This window comes from Rhamphochromis sp. 'chilingali' (assembly GCF_963969265.1).
Source record: "Rhamphochromis sp. 'chilingali' genome assembly, chromosome: 7".
Lineage (NCBI taxonomy): Eukaryota > Metazoa > Chordata > Actinopteri > Cichliformes > Cichlidae > Rhamphochromis > Rhamphochromis sp. 'chilingali'.
In genome coordinates this window covers 6,516,077-6,535,165 of record NC_137934.1, presented here as the reverse complement: position 1 = coordinate 6,535,165, position 19,089 = coordinate 6,516,077, and the positions used below count along the sequence as shown (strand labels likewise).

Genomic DNA, 19,089 nt, shown 5'->3' with positions numbered 1-19,089 from the left:
TTTCCACACAGCTTGTGGATGTAAAGTATGGGATGAAATAGTTTTAGTTAGCATCAAGAGACATCTATCCATCCATTCATTCGTACACAGCTCGTTTCTGAAGCCAGCTCTAAGTGAATCAACAGTAAAGAAAGAGAGAGAGAGAGAGAGAGAGAGGAAGTCATATCCAGGGTGAGGGGAGAGAGAGGGTGAGGGGGGCACGTTCAGCACTGTGTCTTCAAGGCTCACTAAGATAAGCAGTCGATGAATTGTTTCAAGGCTTAGAAAATCTATTTGAACCTGGGCATATAAACTGCACACTACAGCTGTTTTGGAAGTTATACCAATGGATACTGTTATAGCAGCATGGGATGCACTGTGCTCCCATTCCACTGATGAACACATGAAAACTGTGCAGCGAAAGGAGGTAAGAAACTGATTTAATGTTTTAATTTGAAAGGAGATAATGTTAGAAATGATCTGATTTCAGCAGAATATGCACTGTGCCCATGAGTTTGTCTTTGCCAGAAGAAACAGATTACTGCAGAATATAATTTCACTGTATCTAAATATACACTCCTACGCTTTGTTTGACACACCTGCTGAACTGCTTGTTAACACAAATATCTCATCAGCCAGTCACATAAGAGCAATTTGGGCCATTTAGGCATGGTCAAAACAGCCTACTGAAGTTTAAACTGAGCATCAGAAGGAGGAAGATAGGTGATTTAAGTAATTTTGAATGTAAAAGGGTTGTTGATACCAGATCAAGTCAGGTCAAGTACTTCCAAAACTGCTGTTCTGCTCATATTTTCCCACACACCAAAGAGAAAGTATGCAGTGAGCAGCAGTTCTCTGGGCAAAAATCCATTTGTTGATGCCAGAGGTCAGAGGAGAATGGCTCGACTGCTTCAATTTAATAAGACAACACTACCACAAATAACCATGTGTTACAGTCAAGGTATGCAGAATACAGAATACAGCAGCAGAAGACCATACCGGGTGCCACTCCTGTTAGCTAAAAACAGGAAACTGAGGTTACAGTTCACACACAGGCTCACCAAAAGTGGACAAAAGATAACTGAAAAATCCTCTACTGTGACAGTGAGCTGGTAGTATCAGAAGACATAAGAGCATGGATCCATACTGCATTGGATCAACAGTTCAGGCTCGTTCTGGTGGTGTAGTGATTTGGGGGATATTTCTAGCCACACTTTAAACTGAGCATCATTTATACACCACAGCGTACCTGGCCAAAATCTCTGAGGGACGTTTCCAGCACCTTGTCGGTGAAGAATTAAGGCCATGACGGTAAAAAGGGATCCAGCCTGGTACAAGCAACATGTACCTAAAGCGGCCACTGATTGTATGTTTGCTAATAAAGTAAGATTGAAGTGGTGCTTTTTCTAATTCTAACTAGTATTGTGTATCTTGTTGCCAGGATGTATCTTCTAGCAAATGGTGTAGCTCTAAATGGCTTTTTTTATAGCCAGTCAGCTACCCTACAGCCTTAAGGGTGGTATGTAGTCCTTATGCACATCTGTCATATCATTTGGAGTGTATATCAATAAACAAATGATGGCAGGGGCCTCACATATGGGAAATCACCAAGCCCTGTTTTAGAGGACGCTGAACTACAAGAACATTGACCTCGAAGATGTGAAAGTACGAGAATTTGCACAGCAGCTTTGTCACTGCAGGGGTCAAATGTTTGGAAGTGGTGGAAAAACGAGTATACTACAATACACTAAAGGAGAGGAAAGAAAAGGCAGGCCCTAAATGACTGCTGAATGAAGTGTTAGTTAGTGTGATGAACTACTTCGGGGAGTTGCACTTGAGTCTCTGGCTGTCATGGTTTCTTTGATTTTGCCCAGCTGTCCTGTGGCCCGAATGCTGAAGTTTACCAGCTTAATGTTTAATCTACTAAAAATGCAATGTGAAGACTATATAACAGTGTAAAGCCGGATAGCTATTGTCAGTGGGAGCAAAACCACAACAACCGCTAATGTGCAATTCAACGAACAAGCAAAATCAGAGAAGATGCTGACAGAAGTTGCTTCTATGTCTCTCTTTCTCTCTCTCCCAGGTGTGCAGTGATCATGGAGGCCGCTGAGAGAATGAAAACAAAGCAAGATTACATCAACTCATCTATCAACAGGTTTGTATCTGACCAGGTTTACCAGTGAGGCATTAAAATAGGACACGGGCCTTCACAAATTTCTCCCTGAGCCCTGAGAAAATAAGAAACCCTGTTAGGCTGCCCTTTAATCATTACATCCATTAAGGGAAAGTCAGAAAAGGTCTTTCAACTTAAGGCTTCCCATTTCCTCCCGTTTATTTATTAAAACATAACAGTTTGATGAAATGGGCTCCAATCCAAGCATGTGTTTATTTAGCGAGGCCGATGAGAAGATGCTCGGTCATAGGCTTGTCCTCTGGCATTTACTCTCAGGATGGATTTTCCCACTGTCCAGAAAAAGACTGAATGTCCCCTAGCTGGCAGTCACTGTGACCATACTGGGAAGTTCAGGGAACTCTGCTAGCAGTAGGTTATTCTTTAATTGGTATTCCATTTATTTTCAATTTTTCTGATTGAATTTGGGAATGTGGAAAAGTATGCATTAAAAAAAAATCCAAATAAATGTTAACGTGTTATTCCAGGAGACCCGAGCTGGAGATGGTAGACTATGTTCGACAGATTTACCCAAGCCTCCAGTTCGCTTTATATTTTCTTTGTTCTTCCAAGTGGAAAAGTATATTTATTTGACTTTATTGCAGATGCTTCAATTTTGCATCATAGCTGAGGGTTTTTTCCACACACTAGGGGACAAAACCACAACTGTGCTCTGAAAGCCATTCTTTTCTATGGTTTCTATTCCTGCTGGCCGTGGCGACGTGAAATACGTTCACACAAGCCATCTATCCATACATTTGTTTCTGCTTATCCTTTTCAGGATCCACTGGGGCGCTGGAGCCTAGGCAGGGTACACCCTGGACAGGTCGCCAGTCTGTCGCAGCGCATTCACACAATCATTACAATATATGACATGCATAAACTGTATGTAAACACCCACATGTGGTTGAAAAAAATGACATAAAACTTGCAGAGTGCAGCAGCCAGTGCAAGAGACATTTTGGGTTGTTCGATTTACCCGGAAGTTATCATTGCGTCATGTGATAATGTGCGATTTGCTTTTATATTTCAAGCATTTCTAAAATGATTTCCTATTTTTATTTTTAGGCTAAAGAGGGGCTCTCCAGTGGGGGAAAGTGGTTTCTGTTTCGCTTCAGTAGAAAACAAGGGAGGTGAGCACAGAAGAGAGGGAACACTAAAACACCCCTTTACCCCACTGGAAAACCTCATTAACCAGAAGGAAGAATCATCCATGATGGCCCACAGGAGGTCGAGCTTTGACCCTCAGAGCAATGACAATGCTCTCTTAGTAGGAGTCAAGCTGCCCAGATCAAATGGCTGCAGCATCAGGGACAAGATTTCACTATGGGAGGGCAAGGAACCCACTCATTCATCTCTAACCTCGGATAACGTGGGCCAAAGTAGCGGTGTAAAAAGGACAGACTGGCTGCCAAAAAGCAACAATAAATGTATAGAAGACAAGCAAAGTGCAGAAAGTTGCACAAAAGTAGCCCATAAGGAAAAGCAGGATCTTAGGAAAGAAAGTGTAGGAAAAAATGGAGATTCCAGGCCTTGTTCACCGGTTGAACCCACAAAACAGCAAAGAGGAGCATTCAATATCAGTAAGCCTGGTAGCAACCAAGTAAAGGAAGACTGTAAAAGAGTTGTAGTTCACAAAGAAAAACAAGAACACGAGAAAGAGAATGTAGAAAAACTTGGGGATTCAAGGCCCTGTTCGCCTACATCAACAGATAAACAGCAGGTGGGAACCCTGAAAAAAAGCATTGACAGGAGAGCAGCAGAACAGACGAGTCATGAGAAGAGAGCTGTATTCAGTCTTTTTAAAAAGCTGGAGGCTATGGGGGGGAACCATGGAAAAATGCCCCCAGAGCTTGGAAACTACTTCAGCCCACCGAGCAAGGACAAGCAGCTGGAGGTGAGGAAAAACGAATCTGAAGCTTTAGCTCAAAGAAGCACAGTTGCAAGATCTGGGACCAAAGAAAAGAAGGAGCAGCATGAAAATGTGTACACCGAGCCAGGTGCACCCCCCATCAACCCCGTCCCTAAACCCCAACGAACCTTCCAGCACCCAGCTACTGCCACCCTGGGAAGGAGGCAAGGCAGAGGGCAGAGGAACCTCCCGCCACTACCGTCAGTAGCTTCGAAAACTTCCTTGAAACCTCCCTCTGGCATCTACGGAAGACCCAGAGGTGAGAGAGTCCGGGACAGCTTCAACAGGTATCCATGGATTAGAAAGATTATTTGCTTGGTGAAGTTATGCCAGCTGTATGTAATGTATTAACTCATGCTTTCATCTCATGATGACAGGAGATCCTTTGAGTTCGAAGACCTTGCGGGGTCAAATGGTCTGCTCTTCTCTCGCTCGCTGTCTCAGGAACATCACTATGAAGACATCCTGGGTCAGACACCAACCTGCATTATCCATTGAATACCTTTATGAGCAAATTGTAGTGGAAGTGTAGTTAGATGGGATGCAGTTGATTCCAGAGCTGAGTTTTTTCCTCTTCTACATGCTAATTGTAACATGCAGATACAGTATTCAGCAGAAAACAATCAAGTATGAGTACAATTTTTGTTAAACGTGTAAAAAAAAAAACAAACCCCTCCTCAAAACTGCCAGGTAAACTACTTTACCACTTTTACTGCATCAGAAATTAAGTCCAAAGTGTCATGGCAGGACTGCAGCCCTGCTTCACTGTAAAATACTGAATAATGTTAACTTTGTGCACAATTATCAGACATGCTTGAAAACTTGCGTCAAATGCGTTACTTCTGGTTTTTCTGCAGACTCGTCAAATGAGAACCCGTATGAGGATATAGAGTTGGAGAGCCAATGCTCCCAGCAGTCTTTACCTTCCTCTCCTGGTGCTGACACTGCTAAGGTTAAAGTATACCCTGAACTTGAAACAGCAACTACTTGGTTTCAGTAGTTAGAAATAATTATGGTTATTATTATTTATTTATTTTCTGTCCATAGGCCTCCAGACCAGGGTTCTTCAGGCAGAATTCAGGCAGAAGCTTTAAGCTGCTGGACATGCGGAGAACCAACCAGCAGATCCATAGCACTGGAAGCAGTAGAGGTGTTTCATCTCCACCCCAGCTCAGCCCTCCATCTACCCCCACCGGACCTGAACAAGCCTCCTGGCTGCCCGGGGATTCCTATGGCCGCACCTGCCGGAGAATACCGACGGTCTGTGTTTGTGCATGTTTTTTTTTTTTTGCTGCAGAATCTTATCACATCCATTTTGAACAGTCGGTTTCTTTTATTAACCCTGGCAAATTATTAAGCACATACTATTTAAGACTAATTTGCATGGTTAGTGCTAGTTTTTTACTGGAATGACAACAGCTGGGCACTGATTTAGTGTTTTTAATTGGAGAAAACAAGCACTGCACTGTTTTGCTAGTGATGGATTAGTAGTTGTACCTCGCTTAAGAGCAAAAATAATCCTTTCCTCACTTTTTCAACTTTCCTACTGGAATGTACTGAAGTCGGGGGTGACTTTGCTCCCAGTTCTGATTTCCGAAGCAAATGGAACGTTGCATTAGATTAGGTATCACTGTGTTGGTGTTGTTCCTGGATAATCAAAATAAATGTTGATCCAGCTTCTGCAAGGGACCAATCATGTCATAAGTTTGTGACATGGAAACATCATCACACCACACACCATAACCATAACCCTCAACTCCAATCCTAACTGCCTCCGTTTTTGGATATTTTCCTATACATCAGATACAGCCTCTTTGCACACAGATATCACGCAGTAGTATTTACTGGCACTGAGACATATTTTTATTTATTCCTTTGGACAGGTTGTACTCAGGATCAACAGCATATTTGAAACTCGGTCCAGGAAAAAGCATCTCAGAAGGATCTATCATTATGCTGAGACAAGCTCGGGCAGAGGTGACAGTGTTAAAAGGAATGAAAATTGATTGTAATATTTATTTTACTGTCTAGTAAGTTTGTATTTTTGGGTTTTAATTTACAGTAACAGATGAGAACAGTGACTCTGAGAGTGAAATTGAAGAAAGAGCAAAAGGTAGGGTTTCAATTATTCATTTATCTGTCATTGTTTCTTTATTTTTCACACTGAGGTGTATAATAGTGCTCTGGCTTACATCCTTTCTTCCAGCTCACCGCCAGCGTCTCGTGTCGGTGAAGTCTATACTGAGCCAGCCGAGCCAGGCTCAGGTCCACACCAGAAGACACTCACTCGAACAGGAGCTCCATCAGCGCAAACTTTTTGAATATTTCCTGGTTGTGTCGCTGCAGAAATCAAAGGCTGGAGCGCACTATCTACCAGAGGTCACACAGCAGTTCCCTCCTAAGGTCCTTGAATCATGTCTCATTTTTGTAGTAGTTTAATTTAAGACCAAATACATTAAAAAAGAAGAAATGCAAGAAGTGGTAACTGATCTTAAATCTCTCACCTCATTTTAACTGCAGCTGGAGCGAACCTTCAAGTTCATGAGGGAGACGGAGGATCAACTGAGGATCATTCCTCAGTTCTGCTTTCCTGATGCTAAAGACTGGGAGCCGGTGGAGAGATACCCAAGGTGAGGAGTGTGAAATGAACAGGGCGACACACTTATCTCAATATAATAAACACTGAAAATTCAACTCTTTATACCACGGGAAACACTATCAATTTCATTAATAGTGTTGACTTTTACAGTATATGTGTATTTTCTCTTTGAAAAGTAAAAATACACTAATTATATTTTTGTCATGGCTCTTCCCTCGCAGTGAGATGTTCTCATTTGTTTTGACTGGAGTGGATGGGAGCCGAAGGTTTGGATACTGCCGGCGTTTACTGGTAAATAGAAATCGTGTGCCGTCACCGAACAGGAAGTAGCTAAATACCACAATGACGGCTGAGTAAATAAGCATACCAGAATAGTGTGCCTGCGCCTGTGGGAAAACAGCCCATCTCAGACTCTGGGCGGAAATGTGTGAGACTGGGAACTGTGTATGTGCGGGTGCGCATGTGTTTCTGCTTATGCATTTCTGTAGGAGGAGTGCGTGTATTGCAATACTGTTGATTTATATACTAGTCTGTCCTCATGTCTAGGAGTACACTAGTGAGTATTATGTGTCATATTTTCATCTTTTTCTCACAGCCTAGTGGAAAAGGCAAACGTCTGCCAGAGGTCTATTGTATTGTCAGCCATCTTGGCTGCTTCAACTTGTTCTCCAAGGTAAATCACTCCTCCGCAGATAGCATCCTTTATTACCCTATATTGTCATTGTCCATGTCCATGTACAACAAAATTATGGGCACTCCACACCAACTGTGTAGGAATAATGTATAGATAGTAAGACACCGGGAATAAATAACAAACAGGACAAATATATAAAGTCAAAAGGGATATATACAAAAAAAGAGAAAGGGACACATTGGAGACAAAGTGCTTGGAAATAGTGGAAGAGTCTGTATGCGAGTGGCCTGAGTGATGAGGGTTACTCAGACCATGGCACAGATTAATATTGTGAGTGGGCAGGGGTGGGGTGTGGGGGGATAGTGCTTGTTAACAGTCTGAATGGCCCAGGGAAAGAAGCTGTTTGTGAGTCTGGAGGTGTGCGACCTGATTGACCCGAGGCACTGACCAGGTTGCAGCAGGTCAAACAGGTGGTGGGCGGGGTGCAAGGGATTACCTATGATGGCTCTGGTTTTGCTGGGAGAGGAGGATCTGGCGATGGCCTCCAGGGGTGACAGAGGGCAGCCACTGATTTTTTTTTTTTTTTGGGTGGTGTTAATTATCCTCTGTGCAGCCTTCCTATTCTCAGTAGTGACCCCTTCATACCAAACACCCAGGCAGTAGGAGAACACCCTCTCCACCGAGGAGCGTTAGAAGGCCAGCAGCAGCTTCTGGTCCCAGTTATTCTTCCTCAGGACACGGAGGAAGTGCAGCCGCTGTGGGGCTTTCTTTAAGGGGCGTTGGTGTTGTGGGTCCAGGTGAGATCGGTGGAGATGTGGGTGCCTGGAAATGAAGGTGGAGACAGATTCCACATGTTCTCCACTTAAGATGAGAGGGTGGTGGACCTGCCTGTGCCTCCTGAAGTCCATCATGAGTTCTTTTGTTTTAAGGATGTTCAGCTTTGGGTAATTTTCTGAGCACCAGCGGGACAAGTTCTCTACCTACGCCCTATACACTGTCTCATCTCCATCAAATATGAGCCCAACCACAGTGGTCTCATCAGCATACTTGACAATAACAATGGTTAGATGGGTTGGTGTAGAGTAGGGGGCTGAGAGGGCAGCCTTGCGGGGATCTGATACTGAGTGACACCAATAAACAACCTTTATTTGTCACATACACAATGTAGTGAAATGCTTGTGTCTGAGCTGCAGCATTCCAGGGCTTGTTTTTTGGGGTTTTTTTTTTAGCATGGCGGGTCTAGCCAGGACCCTTACTGGATAGCGGGTGGGAATCGAACTTGTGACTCCTGCTCCAAAGGTGTGTAGTCTTACTATCCAGAACCATGTCTGATCAGTTTGATCAGAGCCTGTACGTCACTCATCATCCAAGGTTTTTTAGTTAGGAAAAACCCAGATGGTTTTGGTCACTGTCACATTCTCTACGCAGCACTTACTGTAGAAAGGGACAGACTGAGTAAAGGTCTCCATGTCCTGCTGTTCAAAGATGGACCAGTCTGTCAAAACAGTCCTGTGGCTGGAGGATCATCTGGCCACATTTAATGACCTGGGTGCTTCAAGGGGTTTGTTTCCTGAGCAGGGTGTAAGCAGGGATGAGGAGCAGAGAGTGGTGGTTAGATTAAGGAAACTTAATATGTTGGTGGAATTTGGGGAGTACAGATTACAAATGAAATTAAGCTTGTTTTATATGCACGCATTCTAGGTGCTGGATGAGGTGGAGAGGCGCAGGGCTCTGTCTCCTGCCTTGGTCCAGCCTTTCATGAGAGCCATCATGGAGGCCCAGTTTCCAGCTCCTAGGAAAACCATCACCATCAAAACTTTTCTTCCTGGTTCAGGCACTGAGGTGAGCGACAGTGGAACCTCCCCACCCCCCAAAAAAGTAACAAACTGTAAGAAAAAGTCAGATAAAATAGTTAAAAATGTCTTTTTATTTGGAATCCTAAGCATAAATCAAATAATCTGCTAAGAACATTGGCATTTTTTTTGACCAGATTTTGAAATTTAAATCTCACTATACAAAATTCATCCAGTTTTGTTTCTTTCATCTAAAAAAACACTGCAAAAAAATGAAACCTTTATTGACACCCAGTAATTTGGAACTTTTACTACATTTTTTCCTACACATGTAAAGATTTGACAAAATATTTGCTGGCTAAATGTTTTTGCATTTTTGCCTAGCAGTTGTGGATGAACAGCTTATACAGTTCGCTAACCATAACTAGAGCTGAAAGTAGTTCAGATCCAGATTAAAATGACTTGAAATGAACATATTTAGAACCGAATGATGGAATGGATTTGTCAGTCCATCAGACACAACTTTGGTGTTACATTGAGTAAGCTGACAGGATCAAATCTTTTAGGTGATGGAGCTCTGTCGACCCTCTGACTCACGCCTGGAGCATGTGGATTTTGAATGTCTGTTCTCCTGCTTGAGTCTGCGCCTGCTTCTCAGGGTTTTTGGCTCTCTGCTGCTAGAGAGGCGAGTCATCTTCACAGCAGACAAGCTCAGGTTTGTCCCTTCATTTAAGCCATATTGTCTGTACACCAAAATCCATATCTTCCAGCTATATATGAAGCTGTACTGTTTATGCAGTTATGAAAATGGCAAATATTAGTTGAAAGCAGCAGGGGTGTTTTACGATAAAGTTACAGGATATGTGGGTGGTCTAGACTCACAATTTTAAATAAATTTAAGGCAGTCCCAGTTTTATTTAGGGAACATACCAGAGAGCTAAGGCCAGCTGAGTTGTTGACGTGTTGGGACTGGTTTGTTTGCTCTGCTGAAAGCCACTGGGAGTCAGAAAGATCAGCCACAGTAGTAGAAGACAGGAATGCAAAGTGCAGTGATGTAAATGAAAGAAGTCTGTAGGCTTGGTTTTCTCTCAGGGCAATGGTATTACATTAGAGAATGGCTAGTCTCTATTTAGACTGTGGTGCCCTCATGCGGTGAGAATAACTGATAATTCTCTCCTTTGTCTCATATAGACTAAAAGGGAAAGTCAGTTTTGTTTTGTTTTTTAAATTAAAATTCATTAAAAGCTCAATTTAATAATGTTCCACTGTTGTGTTCTCTGCTCCCTCCTTTAGTACTCTTTCCCAATGCTGTCATGCAGTCGTGGCATTGCTCTACCCCTTTGTATGGCAGCACACTTACATCCCAGTGCTGCCCTCAGCTATGCTCGACATCGTCTGCACACCAACCCCTTTCATCGTGGGCCTGCTGTCCAGCTCCCTGCCCCAACTCACTGAGCTGCCCCTGGAGGAGGTCAGAGGAGTAATACAAGTGTCACTGCAATCATATAGGAATACATTACTTATGAGCTGCTGTGCAGAGAAATAACCTTTTTTCTGTGTACAGGTTCTGGTTGTGGATCTTGGGAATAGTCGATTTCTCAGACAGGTCAGATATTTTTAAAGGCGTGTGTGTGTGTTTATGGTTTGTCACACTCTGTATCTGTGTAGATGAAATTGTTTCAGCCTCACCCAGACTTTCTCAAAAAAAAAAAAAAGCGTTGTAGCCAAAGAAAAATTAAAAAAAAGCCTTAAATGTGTATTGTTTTTCAAATGGTCAGTGCGTATGTGACTTCTTATAGAAGCCTGCTTCCAGCACTGGAAAAAAAAGGTGCTTTCTGTCACCCAGAAGTTAAAACTTCTAGTTATATTCACAGAAGTCTGAGTTAGTAAGTTGAGATTTTAAGATAATAACCTGAAACTTTGACTTCTGGGCGACAAAAAAATGTTTGTTTTTTCAGTGGCAGAAAGTTTCCATAACTGTTCTTAGCTAGTCATAGAGCAAAGAAATCAAAGATAGTTATACCATAACGTAAGTGCTTTTGCAGCAAGAGAAAGTTTACAGCACTTTTTGTATTGACTTCACTTTTTTGAGATCTAGAGGCTATATTTATCTTTCATAATGTTTCCAAGGTTACATCTACCTATCTATGGTTTATGAATACATTTTCTTTCCTGTTATCTCACATTTAGTTGGACGATGAAGACTCCATCCTGCCACCTAAGCTTCAGACAGCTCTGGAGAACGTTCTGGAGAGGCGAAGAGAGCTTGCTAATGAGCGAGGAGGAGATACAAGCAGCGGTGAGTCAAACTGAGGACTTTTTTCTATGACTCTACAGTGTCATAGAGGCTTCTTTGGTGGCTTTGAGGCTTCTTTATGGTTAAACCTAGAACACAAACATGGTTGTGGTGACAACGCTTATGTGCTTTAATGTGGATCTGCTGTATATTTACCATGTTTACCACCAGGTTTTAGTTGGTGCCAGAGAAAAAGTCAGTAGTCACTGTAGTTCAAAGACTTGATCCCCTAATAATTTGGAATGTCATGAAATAATTCATACTGGGGTAAAGGGATAGAAAGACTAACTAGAAGATAAAAATTTCTGTAAACATCTTTTTGAACATTATGTAAATGGTTGATCAGCAAGTCGACTTTGTTATGTTTTATATTACCACGTCTAACATCCCGTCTCCAGACTCAGGCCATCTTAGCACCATTGTGTCCGAGGCCTTTGTTCGATTCTTTGTGGAGCTGGTAGGCCACTATCCTCTCTTCATCACCGGCGAAAGGGAGGACGGCTACTCCTCTTCATCCTCCTCCCCTGCCTCGTCCTTCTTTCAGCGAGAGGGTTTTCGCAAAGCCATCCCATCCAAAACCGTGCGCCGCTTCTTGGAGATCTTCATGGAGACGCAGATGTTTGGCTGGTTCATCCAGGAGAGGGAGCTTCATAGGCAGGCTCTCAGAGGTACAGAGGCACAGCAGAAAGAACAGGAATTTTGTCTCAAAGTGTGTTTTTTCCCAGAGGTTTCTTCCTGTTGAAAGGGAGTTTTTCCTTCCCACTGTTGCCAAGTGTATGCTCATAGGGGCTCATCTGATTGTTGGGGTTTTCTCTGTAATACCTCATAGTAAAGCCTTGAGAGCACTTTGAGTTGTTTTATCCCCCATTTTCAAAGGCTCAAAAGTAATTGGTCAAAGTAATATCATTTTAAATCAAAAGATTTTTTATACTTGGGTCAGAATCCTTTTGCAGTCAACGACTGCCTGAGGTCTAGAACTCCTCATCTGGGGCCTTTCTGTGTGGAGTTTGCACTTTCTCCAGTTCTCTCCAAGTACTACATCATCTTCCAGTCCAAAGACATCATAATTAGAATAACTGGTGACTCTAGATTGGCCATAAGTGACTGGTGACTTTTACAGACAGGATGGATAAATTTAATGGGTATGGGTGATGGGTTCTTCTAGCTCTTCATGATTGTTTTTGTTTTGCTTCTTTTAATCTCACCAGGACTGTTTGAAGTGAGAGTGCAGGAGTATCTGGATTCTATCCATGATAATGAACATAGGAGGGTTAACAGGTTTCTCAAAGGCTTGGGTAAGGAAACAACTGCTTTATATACACTGCTCAAAAAAAATTAAAGGAACTCTTCTTAAGGAGTGTGTAACATCAAGTCAGTGAAACCTTTGGGATATTGATTTGGTCAGTTAAGTAGCAGAGGGGGTTGTTAAACAGTTTCAGTTGCTTTGGTGAAATTAACAACAGGGCGACTTTTTTTTCACTAGTTTTGTATTTGGCTAGGGTCAGTGTCACTAATGAGGTGATACCTGGACCCTACAGAGGTTGCACAGATAGTCCAACTACTCCAGGATGGCACATCAATACGTGCCATTGCCAGGTTTGTTGTGTCTCCCTGCACAGTCTCAAGAGCATGGAGGAGAATATAGCAGACAGGCTTTACTCTAGAATGGCTCTTAATCTATCAGTAGGACTGACATATAGGCAATGACACTCTGACTGCCATTAGGTATTGGGATGAAATCCTTACACCCGTTGTCAGACATTACATTGGTGCAGTGAGTCCAGCCTAATGTGGTCAGAGTATGCAGATATGATACCATGATACCATTGGCAGATTCCCACATCTAGGAGCTCTGTGGTGCCATGGTCCAGACCTAGGAGGAGATCCTCCAGGACACCATCTAGAGCATGCCCCAACGCTGTCAGGCATGCATACAAGCACATAGGCACCATATAAGCTACTGACTACTATTTTGAGTTGATTAATGAAATTTTAGTAAAATGGACAAACCTGCTGCATCATTTTTTCCAATTTGATTTTTGAAATCTCTTTGAATGCAGCCCTCTGTAGGTTGATACTTTTTATTTTGATCAAAGATATGGCATGCATTTATTCCACATTACCTTTCAAATTGTTCCTTTAATTTTTTTGAGGAAAATATTGTTTTGGGCTCATTCTCACTTTTGGTCACTTTGTGTGTGTGTCTTTTTTTTGTTCCAGGAAACAAAATGAAATTTCTTTCAAAGAAATAATACAACAAATAAAGCACTGAAACCAGGAAAGTCTTGAAGAACTACTAATGTAACAAAGAAAAACACAACCAAATTTTGTTCATCCTGATTTATGTCACTGAACGAGGGATTTTGCAAACAAATTAATCCTGCCAAGGGAAAAATGCTGCTGCATGTCACACAGATGAAAAACCTTGTTGATCCTTTTTATAACAGGATTCTTCAGACATCATCAGTTTATGCATGTCTGGTTTTGTGTTTGGTGTGTTGCTGTGAGCTACATATGGCTGAGGAATTAACCTGGATTAATGGGAAATAAATAGACTGATTAGTAGTAACAGTGGTAGTCTGGATTTGAATATAAGTTAAAGTGAAAGAAGCGTTCGCAGTAATCTTTTAAATCCACCAGGGGGCAGTAGTATATTTTTGCTGTTCAGACATATTTTGACAGTGACTGACCACAAAGTTACACCAAATAGCATTTCAGTTTTCTTTTATTCATAACATGACAACATCACATGCACTTTGAATAAATATCCTCTGGCTATGCTGTGGTGATTTCTTGTCTCGATGCTGTCATATTTTTTTCGTTGCCATCAAAGCAAATGGCAATATGTCATACAACTGTTGCATTACATGTTTAGATTCTCAGTGCCATTTTTGTAAATGTCTTTTCTCTCTCTTCCTCCTCCAGTTTGCACATTTTCAAATGATGAGCTTACTTTATGGTAAATACAAGATGTATCCAATGACACGGTGCAAATTTTACAATTTCCGTTTGTTACACGCTGGGAACAAGAGAATCAAAGCCGAGGGAATTGCACTCACTCATCATTTGTGTGCCAGTTTTATAACATGAGTAATCCACATGCCACCAGTTCCCTAACTACTGGCTGATGTGTTTGTATGTTTGAAGGTATTTGGTTCTTTCCTTTTCTTTCTTTCTTTTCTTTTTCTTCTTTTACTACAAAGAGCCTTGGTTCAGGGTTGGTGGCAGCTTTACTATTTTAGTCTCTGAGTCATGGAAACAAAGCAGATCCTCAGCCCACAAAGAGGAAACATCTTTGTCAGCAGGAAAACATAACACAGGTGCAGAGCAGAGCATAGTAGCGTATTGTCTTAGGGATGGTATGTTCAGTCCTTGCCTGTTGGGCACGCCTGAGAGCCCCTAACCTGTTACCTTGTAAATGGCAAGTTCACACACAGGCTCGCTGACACACTTGCTGATTCTAAACACAGATGGCCAAAGTGCAAAATCTATATTAAACAGACACACCAGACTTTAAAACCCACACGGTTCACATTTACTTCAGTACTTGCCAATCAGCCTTTGGGGCTGAAGTGTAGAGTACAAAAGTGCCAAAAACTGCAATTCCTCATAGGTTAACTCTGAGAAACTACAGTGACATCACCTGTTGTTTGGTGAAATCCCATTGTGAAGGCTTGAGATAAACATTTTTGACATAATCTTAGGGTTTTGAAACTGGGTGTAGATAAGGAGCAGACATGAATGCGAAACCATATAATCATTGGCTGATGACCTGGCAAACACAAATTAGTAGCCTATCCTATATAATGCTCCCATCTAACCCTTAGAATGACCATAATTTACTAAATGGACGGTCGGTCCTGAAATGAGCAACTGGCACCATCAGCTCAGCTGGAAGGAGGTTAATGAGATTCTGTTAGAGGGCAATAGAGGCCAAAACTGTTTTTGGCCTCTATTGCCCATTTTAGAACCCAGCCAAAATTTCAGTGATTTAGCTTTTTGAAATTTCAAAGATTAAAAAGAAACGGAAGAAACACCTTAAAGCAAGCTATGAGTTTTGTTATTGCAAAGTTTGCTGCACCAGAGGGCGCCCTGCAGTCCTGCTTTCCTGTTGACATGAAAATATTTTAGAAAAATACAAAGTCACATTTAATCAACAACATTATATAAGATCCAGTTCAAAGTCAATACAAATACACAATTTGAACATGGAGATGAGAGACGATGAAGGGATAGTTAAGCGCTTCTGACAGGGCTGTGGGGGCAATAAAAACACGTGTTCCCTGAATACACATGTTCAGTCGGGCTGTCACAGAGTAACAAATGTGAAAATCATACCACAACTTCCTATCTGGCTCCCAAGGTGGGAAGGCTGCTGTGCTGTGGGACAGGAGTCATCTCAGGAAGATGAATGGATGTGGTGAGAGAAGAGCACGGACAGCGGCTGGAATGTTTGCTCAACCCACTCAGGTTCTTGGAGTTATGAGTATGTGTGTGTGTCTGTGTGCGCTTGTGTGTGTAGAGAGGGGTGAACCCCAAACCCAATGTATCACATACTGTTTCCTGCTTAACACCTGGCTGCGGTTCAGGACAACCAGCTCGTTAGCGAGGAGGTAATTATGGTTCCGATTAATTCCAGTCAGCAGGGGTTGACCCCCGAAGCCTTACATCCTGCACTGGTGTATTTCCACAGCAAACCTCCCAGTGGAATATCTCCCACTGCTGAAAACACAAATGTCATGTGTTTTCAGTCAGCGAGAGAGGACTCTTATCTGGCACTTAGAGGCAACAATAGCTTGTTGAAACTTCGATAATTCTCGCTAAGTCCCTTTCACGGGTGCCTATTACCTAACTGCATTCCACCTTTAAGAGATGCTACACAGTGGTACCCTGACTTGAGCACAGCTACCTGCTGCAAAGCTCAGCTTGGCAATACAATGTAAGCCTGCAGGTAGGCTCACTATTCTCAGCAGAAATAAAATCATACAAATATCATGGCCCATTAAAACCAGCAGCTATTTCAACTGGAAAATCTCTTCAGAGATACGCCGACCTCATTTCGAGGCTTGAAAACCAGTGTTCGCAACTCTCTTGAGGCTGCCTCTGCTATTTACATGATTTATGGTGTCATTTATGGAGGCGTGGAGGTGCGGCAAGCAAAACCAGCACTTTGCATTAATCAAAATGAAAAGTGCTATGTCGTTTTCTGCCATTTTGTTTTCAATTTTTTCTACCTTCTCTCCCACAACCCTCAATCAAAAAGGGCATTGTGGTTAGACTCCAGACGGATTTGGATTTTTTTTAAAAAAAGAAAAAAAAGCTCAGGGTGTTTCTAAACCCCAGGTGCTGCATGAAATTTTTCACAAATTTTGTGTGCCTAGGGTTTTCAAGTTATCACTACACAAATACGGTGCCTGGGGGGGTGCCCATACAGTGCGCTTGTGCTTGCTGAAAGTTGGGGAAACCTTCCTATTTAGTCCAAAACATCTCACAGTAGTTCAACTTGCTTGATTCTGGCTGAAGAAAAGTAAGAAAGTAGGGAAGAATTTGATATCTGAGAAACTCTGATTGACCATGCACACTGAAAAATGCATGCAGATGTACACTACACACACACTCAGATGCACTGAAAGTTTCCTGAACTTGCACCCGTCAGCTTGTTTTTCAGAGCTGCAGGTGCAGTGTCCAGCTGCAGCACTGCCATACATGCCAGCGGCTTGAATCATTTCTCCCCCAACCACCCCTCTTCTGAGGAGGAGCCATCAAAGCATATGGAGAACATAACAGCGAGGCAGGAGGAGGTGGGGAAGGAGAACAGTGGAAACAGTGGAAAGAGGAGGAAAAGAAGAGGTGAAGTGGTAGGTGTAGAGGAGAGAGAAGGGGATTAGGAGGGGAGCGTTTCCATTCCCCTGCTGCTATGCTTGACCAGAAGCTAGCAAAGAGGACGAAAGAAGTGTAAGGAGGGGAAAAGGAGAGAATGGGGCACTGAACATGTAACACAAGGGTAGTGTGAGAAGAGGAAAATAAGTGTGGATTGTGTGTTTGACCTCTTTTTCTTGCCCTCTTCCTTTAATCTCAGATTTTGAAAGGAGGAGAAACGGTGAGGCTCAGAAATAGAATTCGAAAGGGGGAGAAAGAAGAGTAGTGGGGGGGTGGGGGGGGGGGGGGGGGGGGGCATTGAAGCTCAGGCCACACACATAGATTTCCAGGCCTGAGGGTGCGTCAGTCAGGCCTGTCTGCATGTGGTCTCCTATACGTGTCCAAGTTTATCCACACCACTATTACACCACCATTAGTCGTGGCAACCGATGACAAGGGTTAAGATCCTCCGCTCGTCCTGTTTTGTTGTTTTTTTCCTTCTATAAGTCGTTCAGCTCTAAGGATCTTTTAAAGGGTCATACCCCTAATTTCTTTTAAAGTTTCCTATCTCACCGCTGTCTGACTTTGTGTCTCCGCCGAACACGGAGAGGAGTCAGTCTGGAGCCTGCAGAGTGGACGTGGACAAACACACTCATGCACACATAGACTAGTTGCAGGGGATTGTTTGTCAGGATAGTTACAGGGTGGTCTGGTGTTTAAGTGTCGGTATGTCGGCTCATGTCTCTCTTAATGTGGTTTTGAATGTGTGGACGTTGTGCGTGTCTGAGGACTCTGAGCGGTTATATTAAGTCTTGTGGAAACGTAATAAGCACGAGGATTCAAGCGTTTATTTTTTTAGGTTTTCCTCGAGAAAATTCACTGGCGTAGAGACAAGAAATGAAACAAGGTGAAAAATCACCCCTTATCACCTATGTGGTATAATAAACCTTTAAAAAAATATCTTCACACAGTCTAAGTGTAAACATTTTGTGTTTGAAATTTCCACAAGGAATGAAATTTTTAAGTTATTTTTGCAGATATTTATAATAAGTTTAGTGAAAATCAAATAGAAATCTTATATAATGATAGTACTAAATGAATTAATAATAAATTAACAATTAAATGTACATCTGTATCTGTATCCAGTATCAGGGAAATCCATCTAGTGGAGAGATCTCACCTGAAAACAAAAAGGAACAAATTACAATTAAGCAACACTAATAAAAAGATTGCTGTAGTCATATTACCAATTGGTTTTAAAGCCTCAAGTGTTGCCTCTTGGCTGTTGCTGTTTTTTTGAAGTCAGAAGTGGCCATATTTAGAAGACAGGATTTATGTTGCGCTCTTTTTACCTCTGAACTCAGATGATGGAGAAACGTCACAGAGTTTAATATATTCCAGTAGTAAAGTCGAAAAAAATGGAAAAACTGGATTTTTTTTACGCATCACTAGTAATATAGAGTAATGACGTTTCTTTTGCACTTAAAAACACCAGCCATCCTGGGGCGCACTGACAGAGGCGAGGCTGCCAGAAACTGGCGGCACCGGGCCCTCTGACCACCACCAGTAGGCAACGGGTGAAGTGTCTTGCCCAAGGACACAACGACCGAGACTGTCCAAGCCGGGGCTCAAACCGGCGACCTTCCGATTACAAGGCAAACTCCTAACTCTTGAGCCACGATCGCCCACATTATCTGTGACCACCATTACCTTCACCCTCAACAACTTCTCAAGCGCTTCTCTGAGCCCTTGGTATTTCTCAAGCTTCTTGTGTTCCTTCTTTCTGATGTTGCTGTCATTGGGAACCGCTACATCTATCACTATGGCCATCTTCTTCTGTTTGT

At 42.4% G+C, this 19,089-nt stretch overlaps 1 protein-coding gene across 1 annotated transcript; it reads left to right on the top strand.

Moving 5' to 3' along the window:
- Positions 1 to 268: 268 nt before the first annotated feature.
- On the top strand, positions 269 to 14,153 carry LOC308399873 (DENN domain-containing protein 2A-like). The gene is made up of 20 exons (XM_080887282.1): positions 269 to 406; positions 2,066 to 2,137; positions 3,221 to 4,351; positions 4,442 to 4,533; positions 4,922 to 5,016; positions 5,112 to 5,324; positions 5,948 to 6,041; positions 6,127 to 6,177; positions 6,271 to 6,467; positions 6,585 to 6,694; positions 6,885 to 6,954; positions 7,259 to 7,336; positions 8,999 to 9,139; positions 9,657 to 9,805; positions 10,384 to 10,561; positions 10,655 to 10,696; positions 11,281 to 11,389; positions 11,785 to 12,054; positions 12,595 to 12,681; positions 13,607 to 14,153. Exons 2-20 carry the CDS (start codon positions 2,079 to 2,081, stop codon positions 13,636 to 13,638), a joined length of 3,198 nt encoding a protein of 1,065 aa, XP_080743408.1. The 5' UTR covers positions 269 to 406; positions 2,066 to 2,078; the 3' UTR covers positions 13,639 to 14,153.
- Positions 14,154 to 19,089: the final 4,936 nt, after the last annotated feature.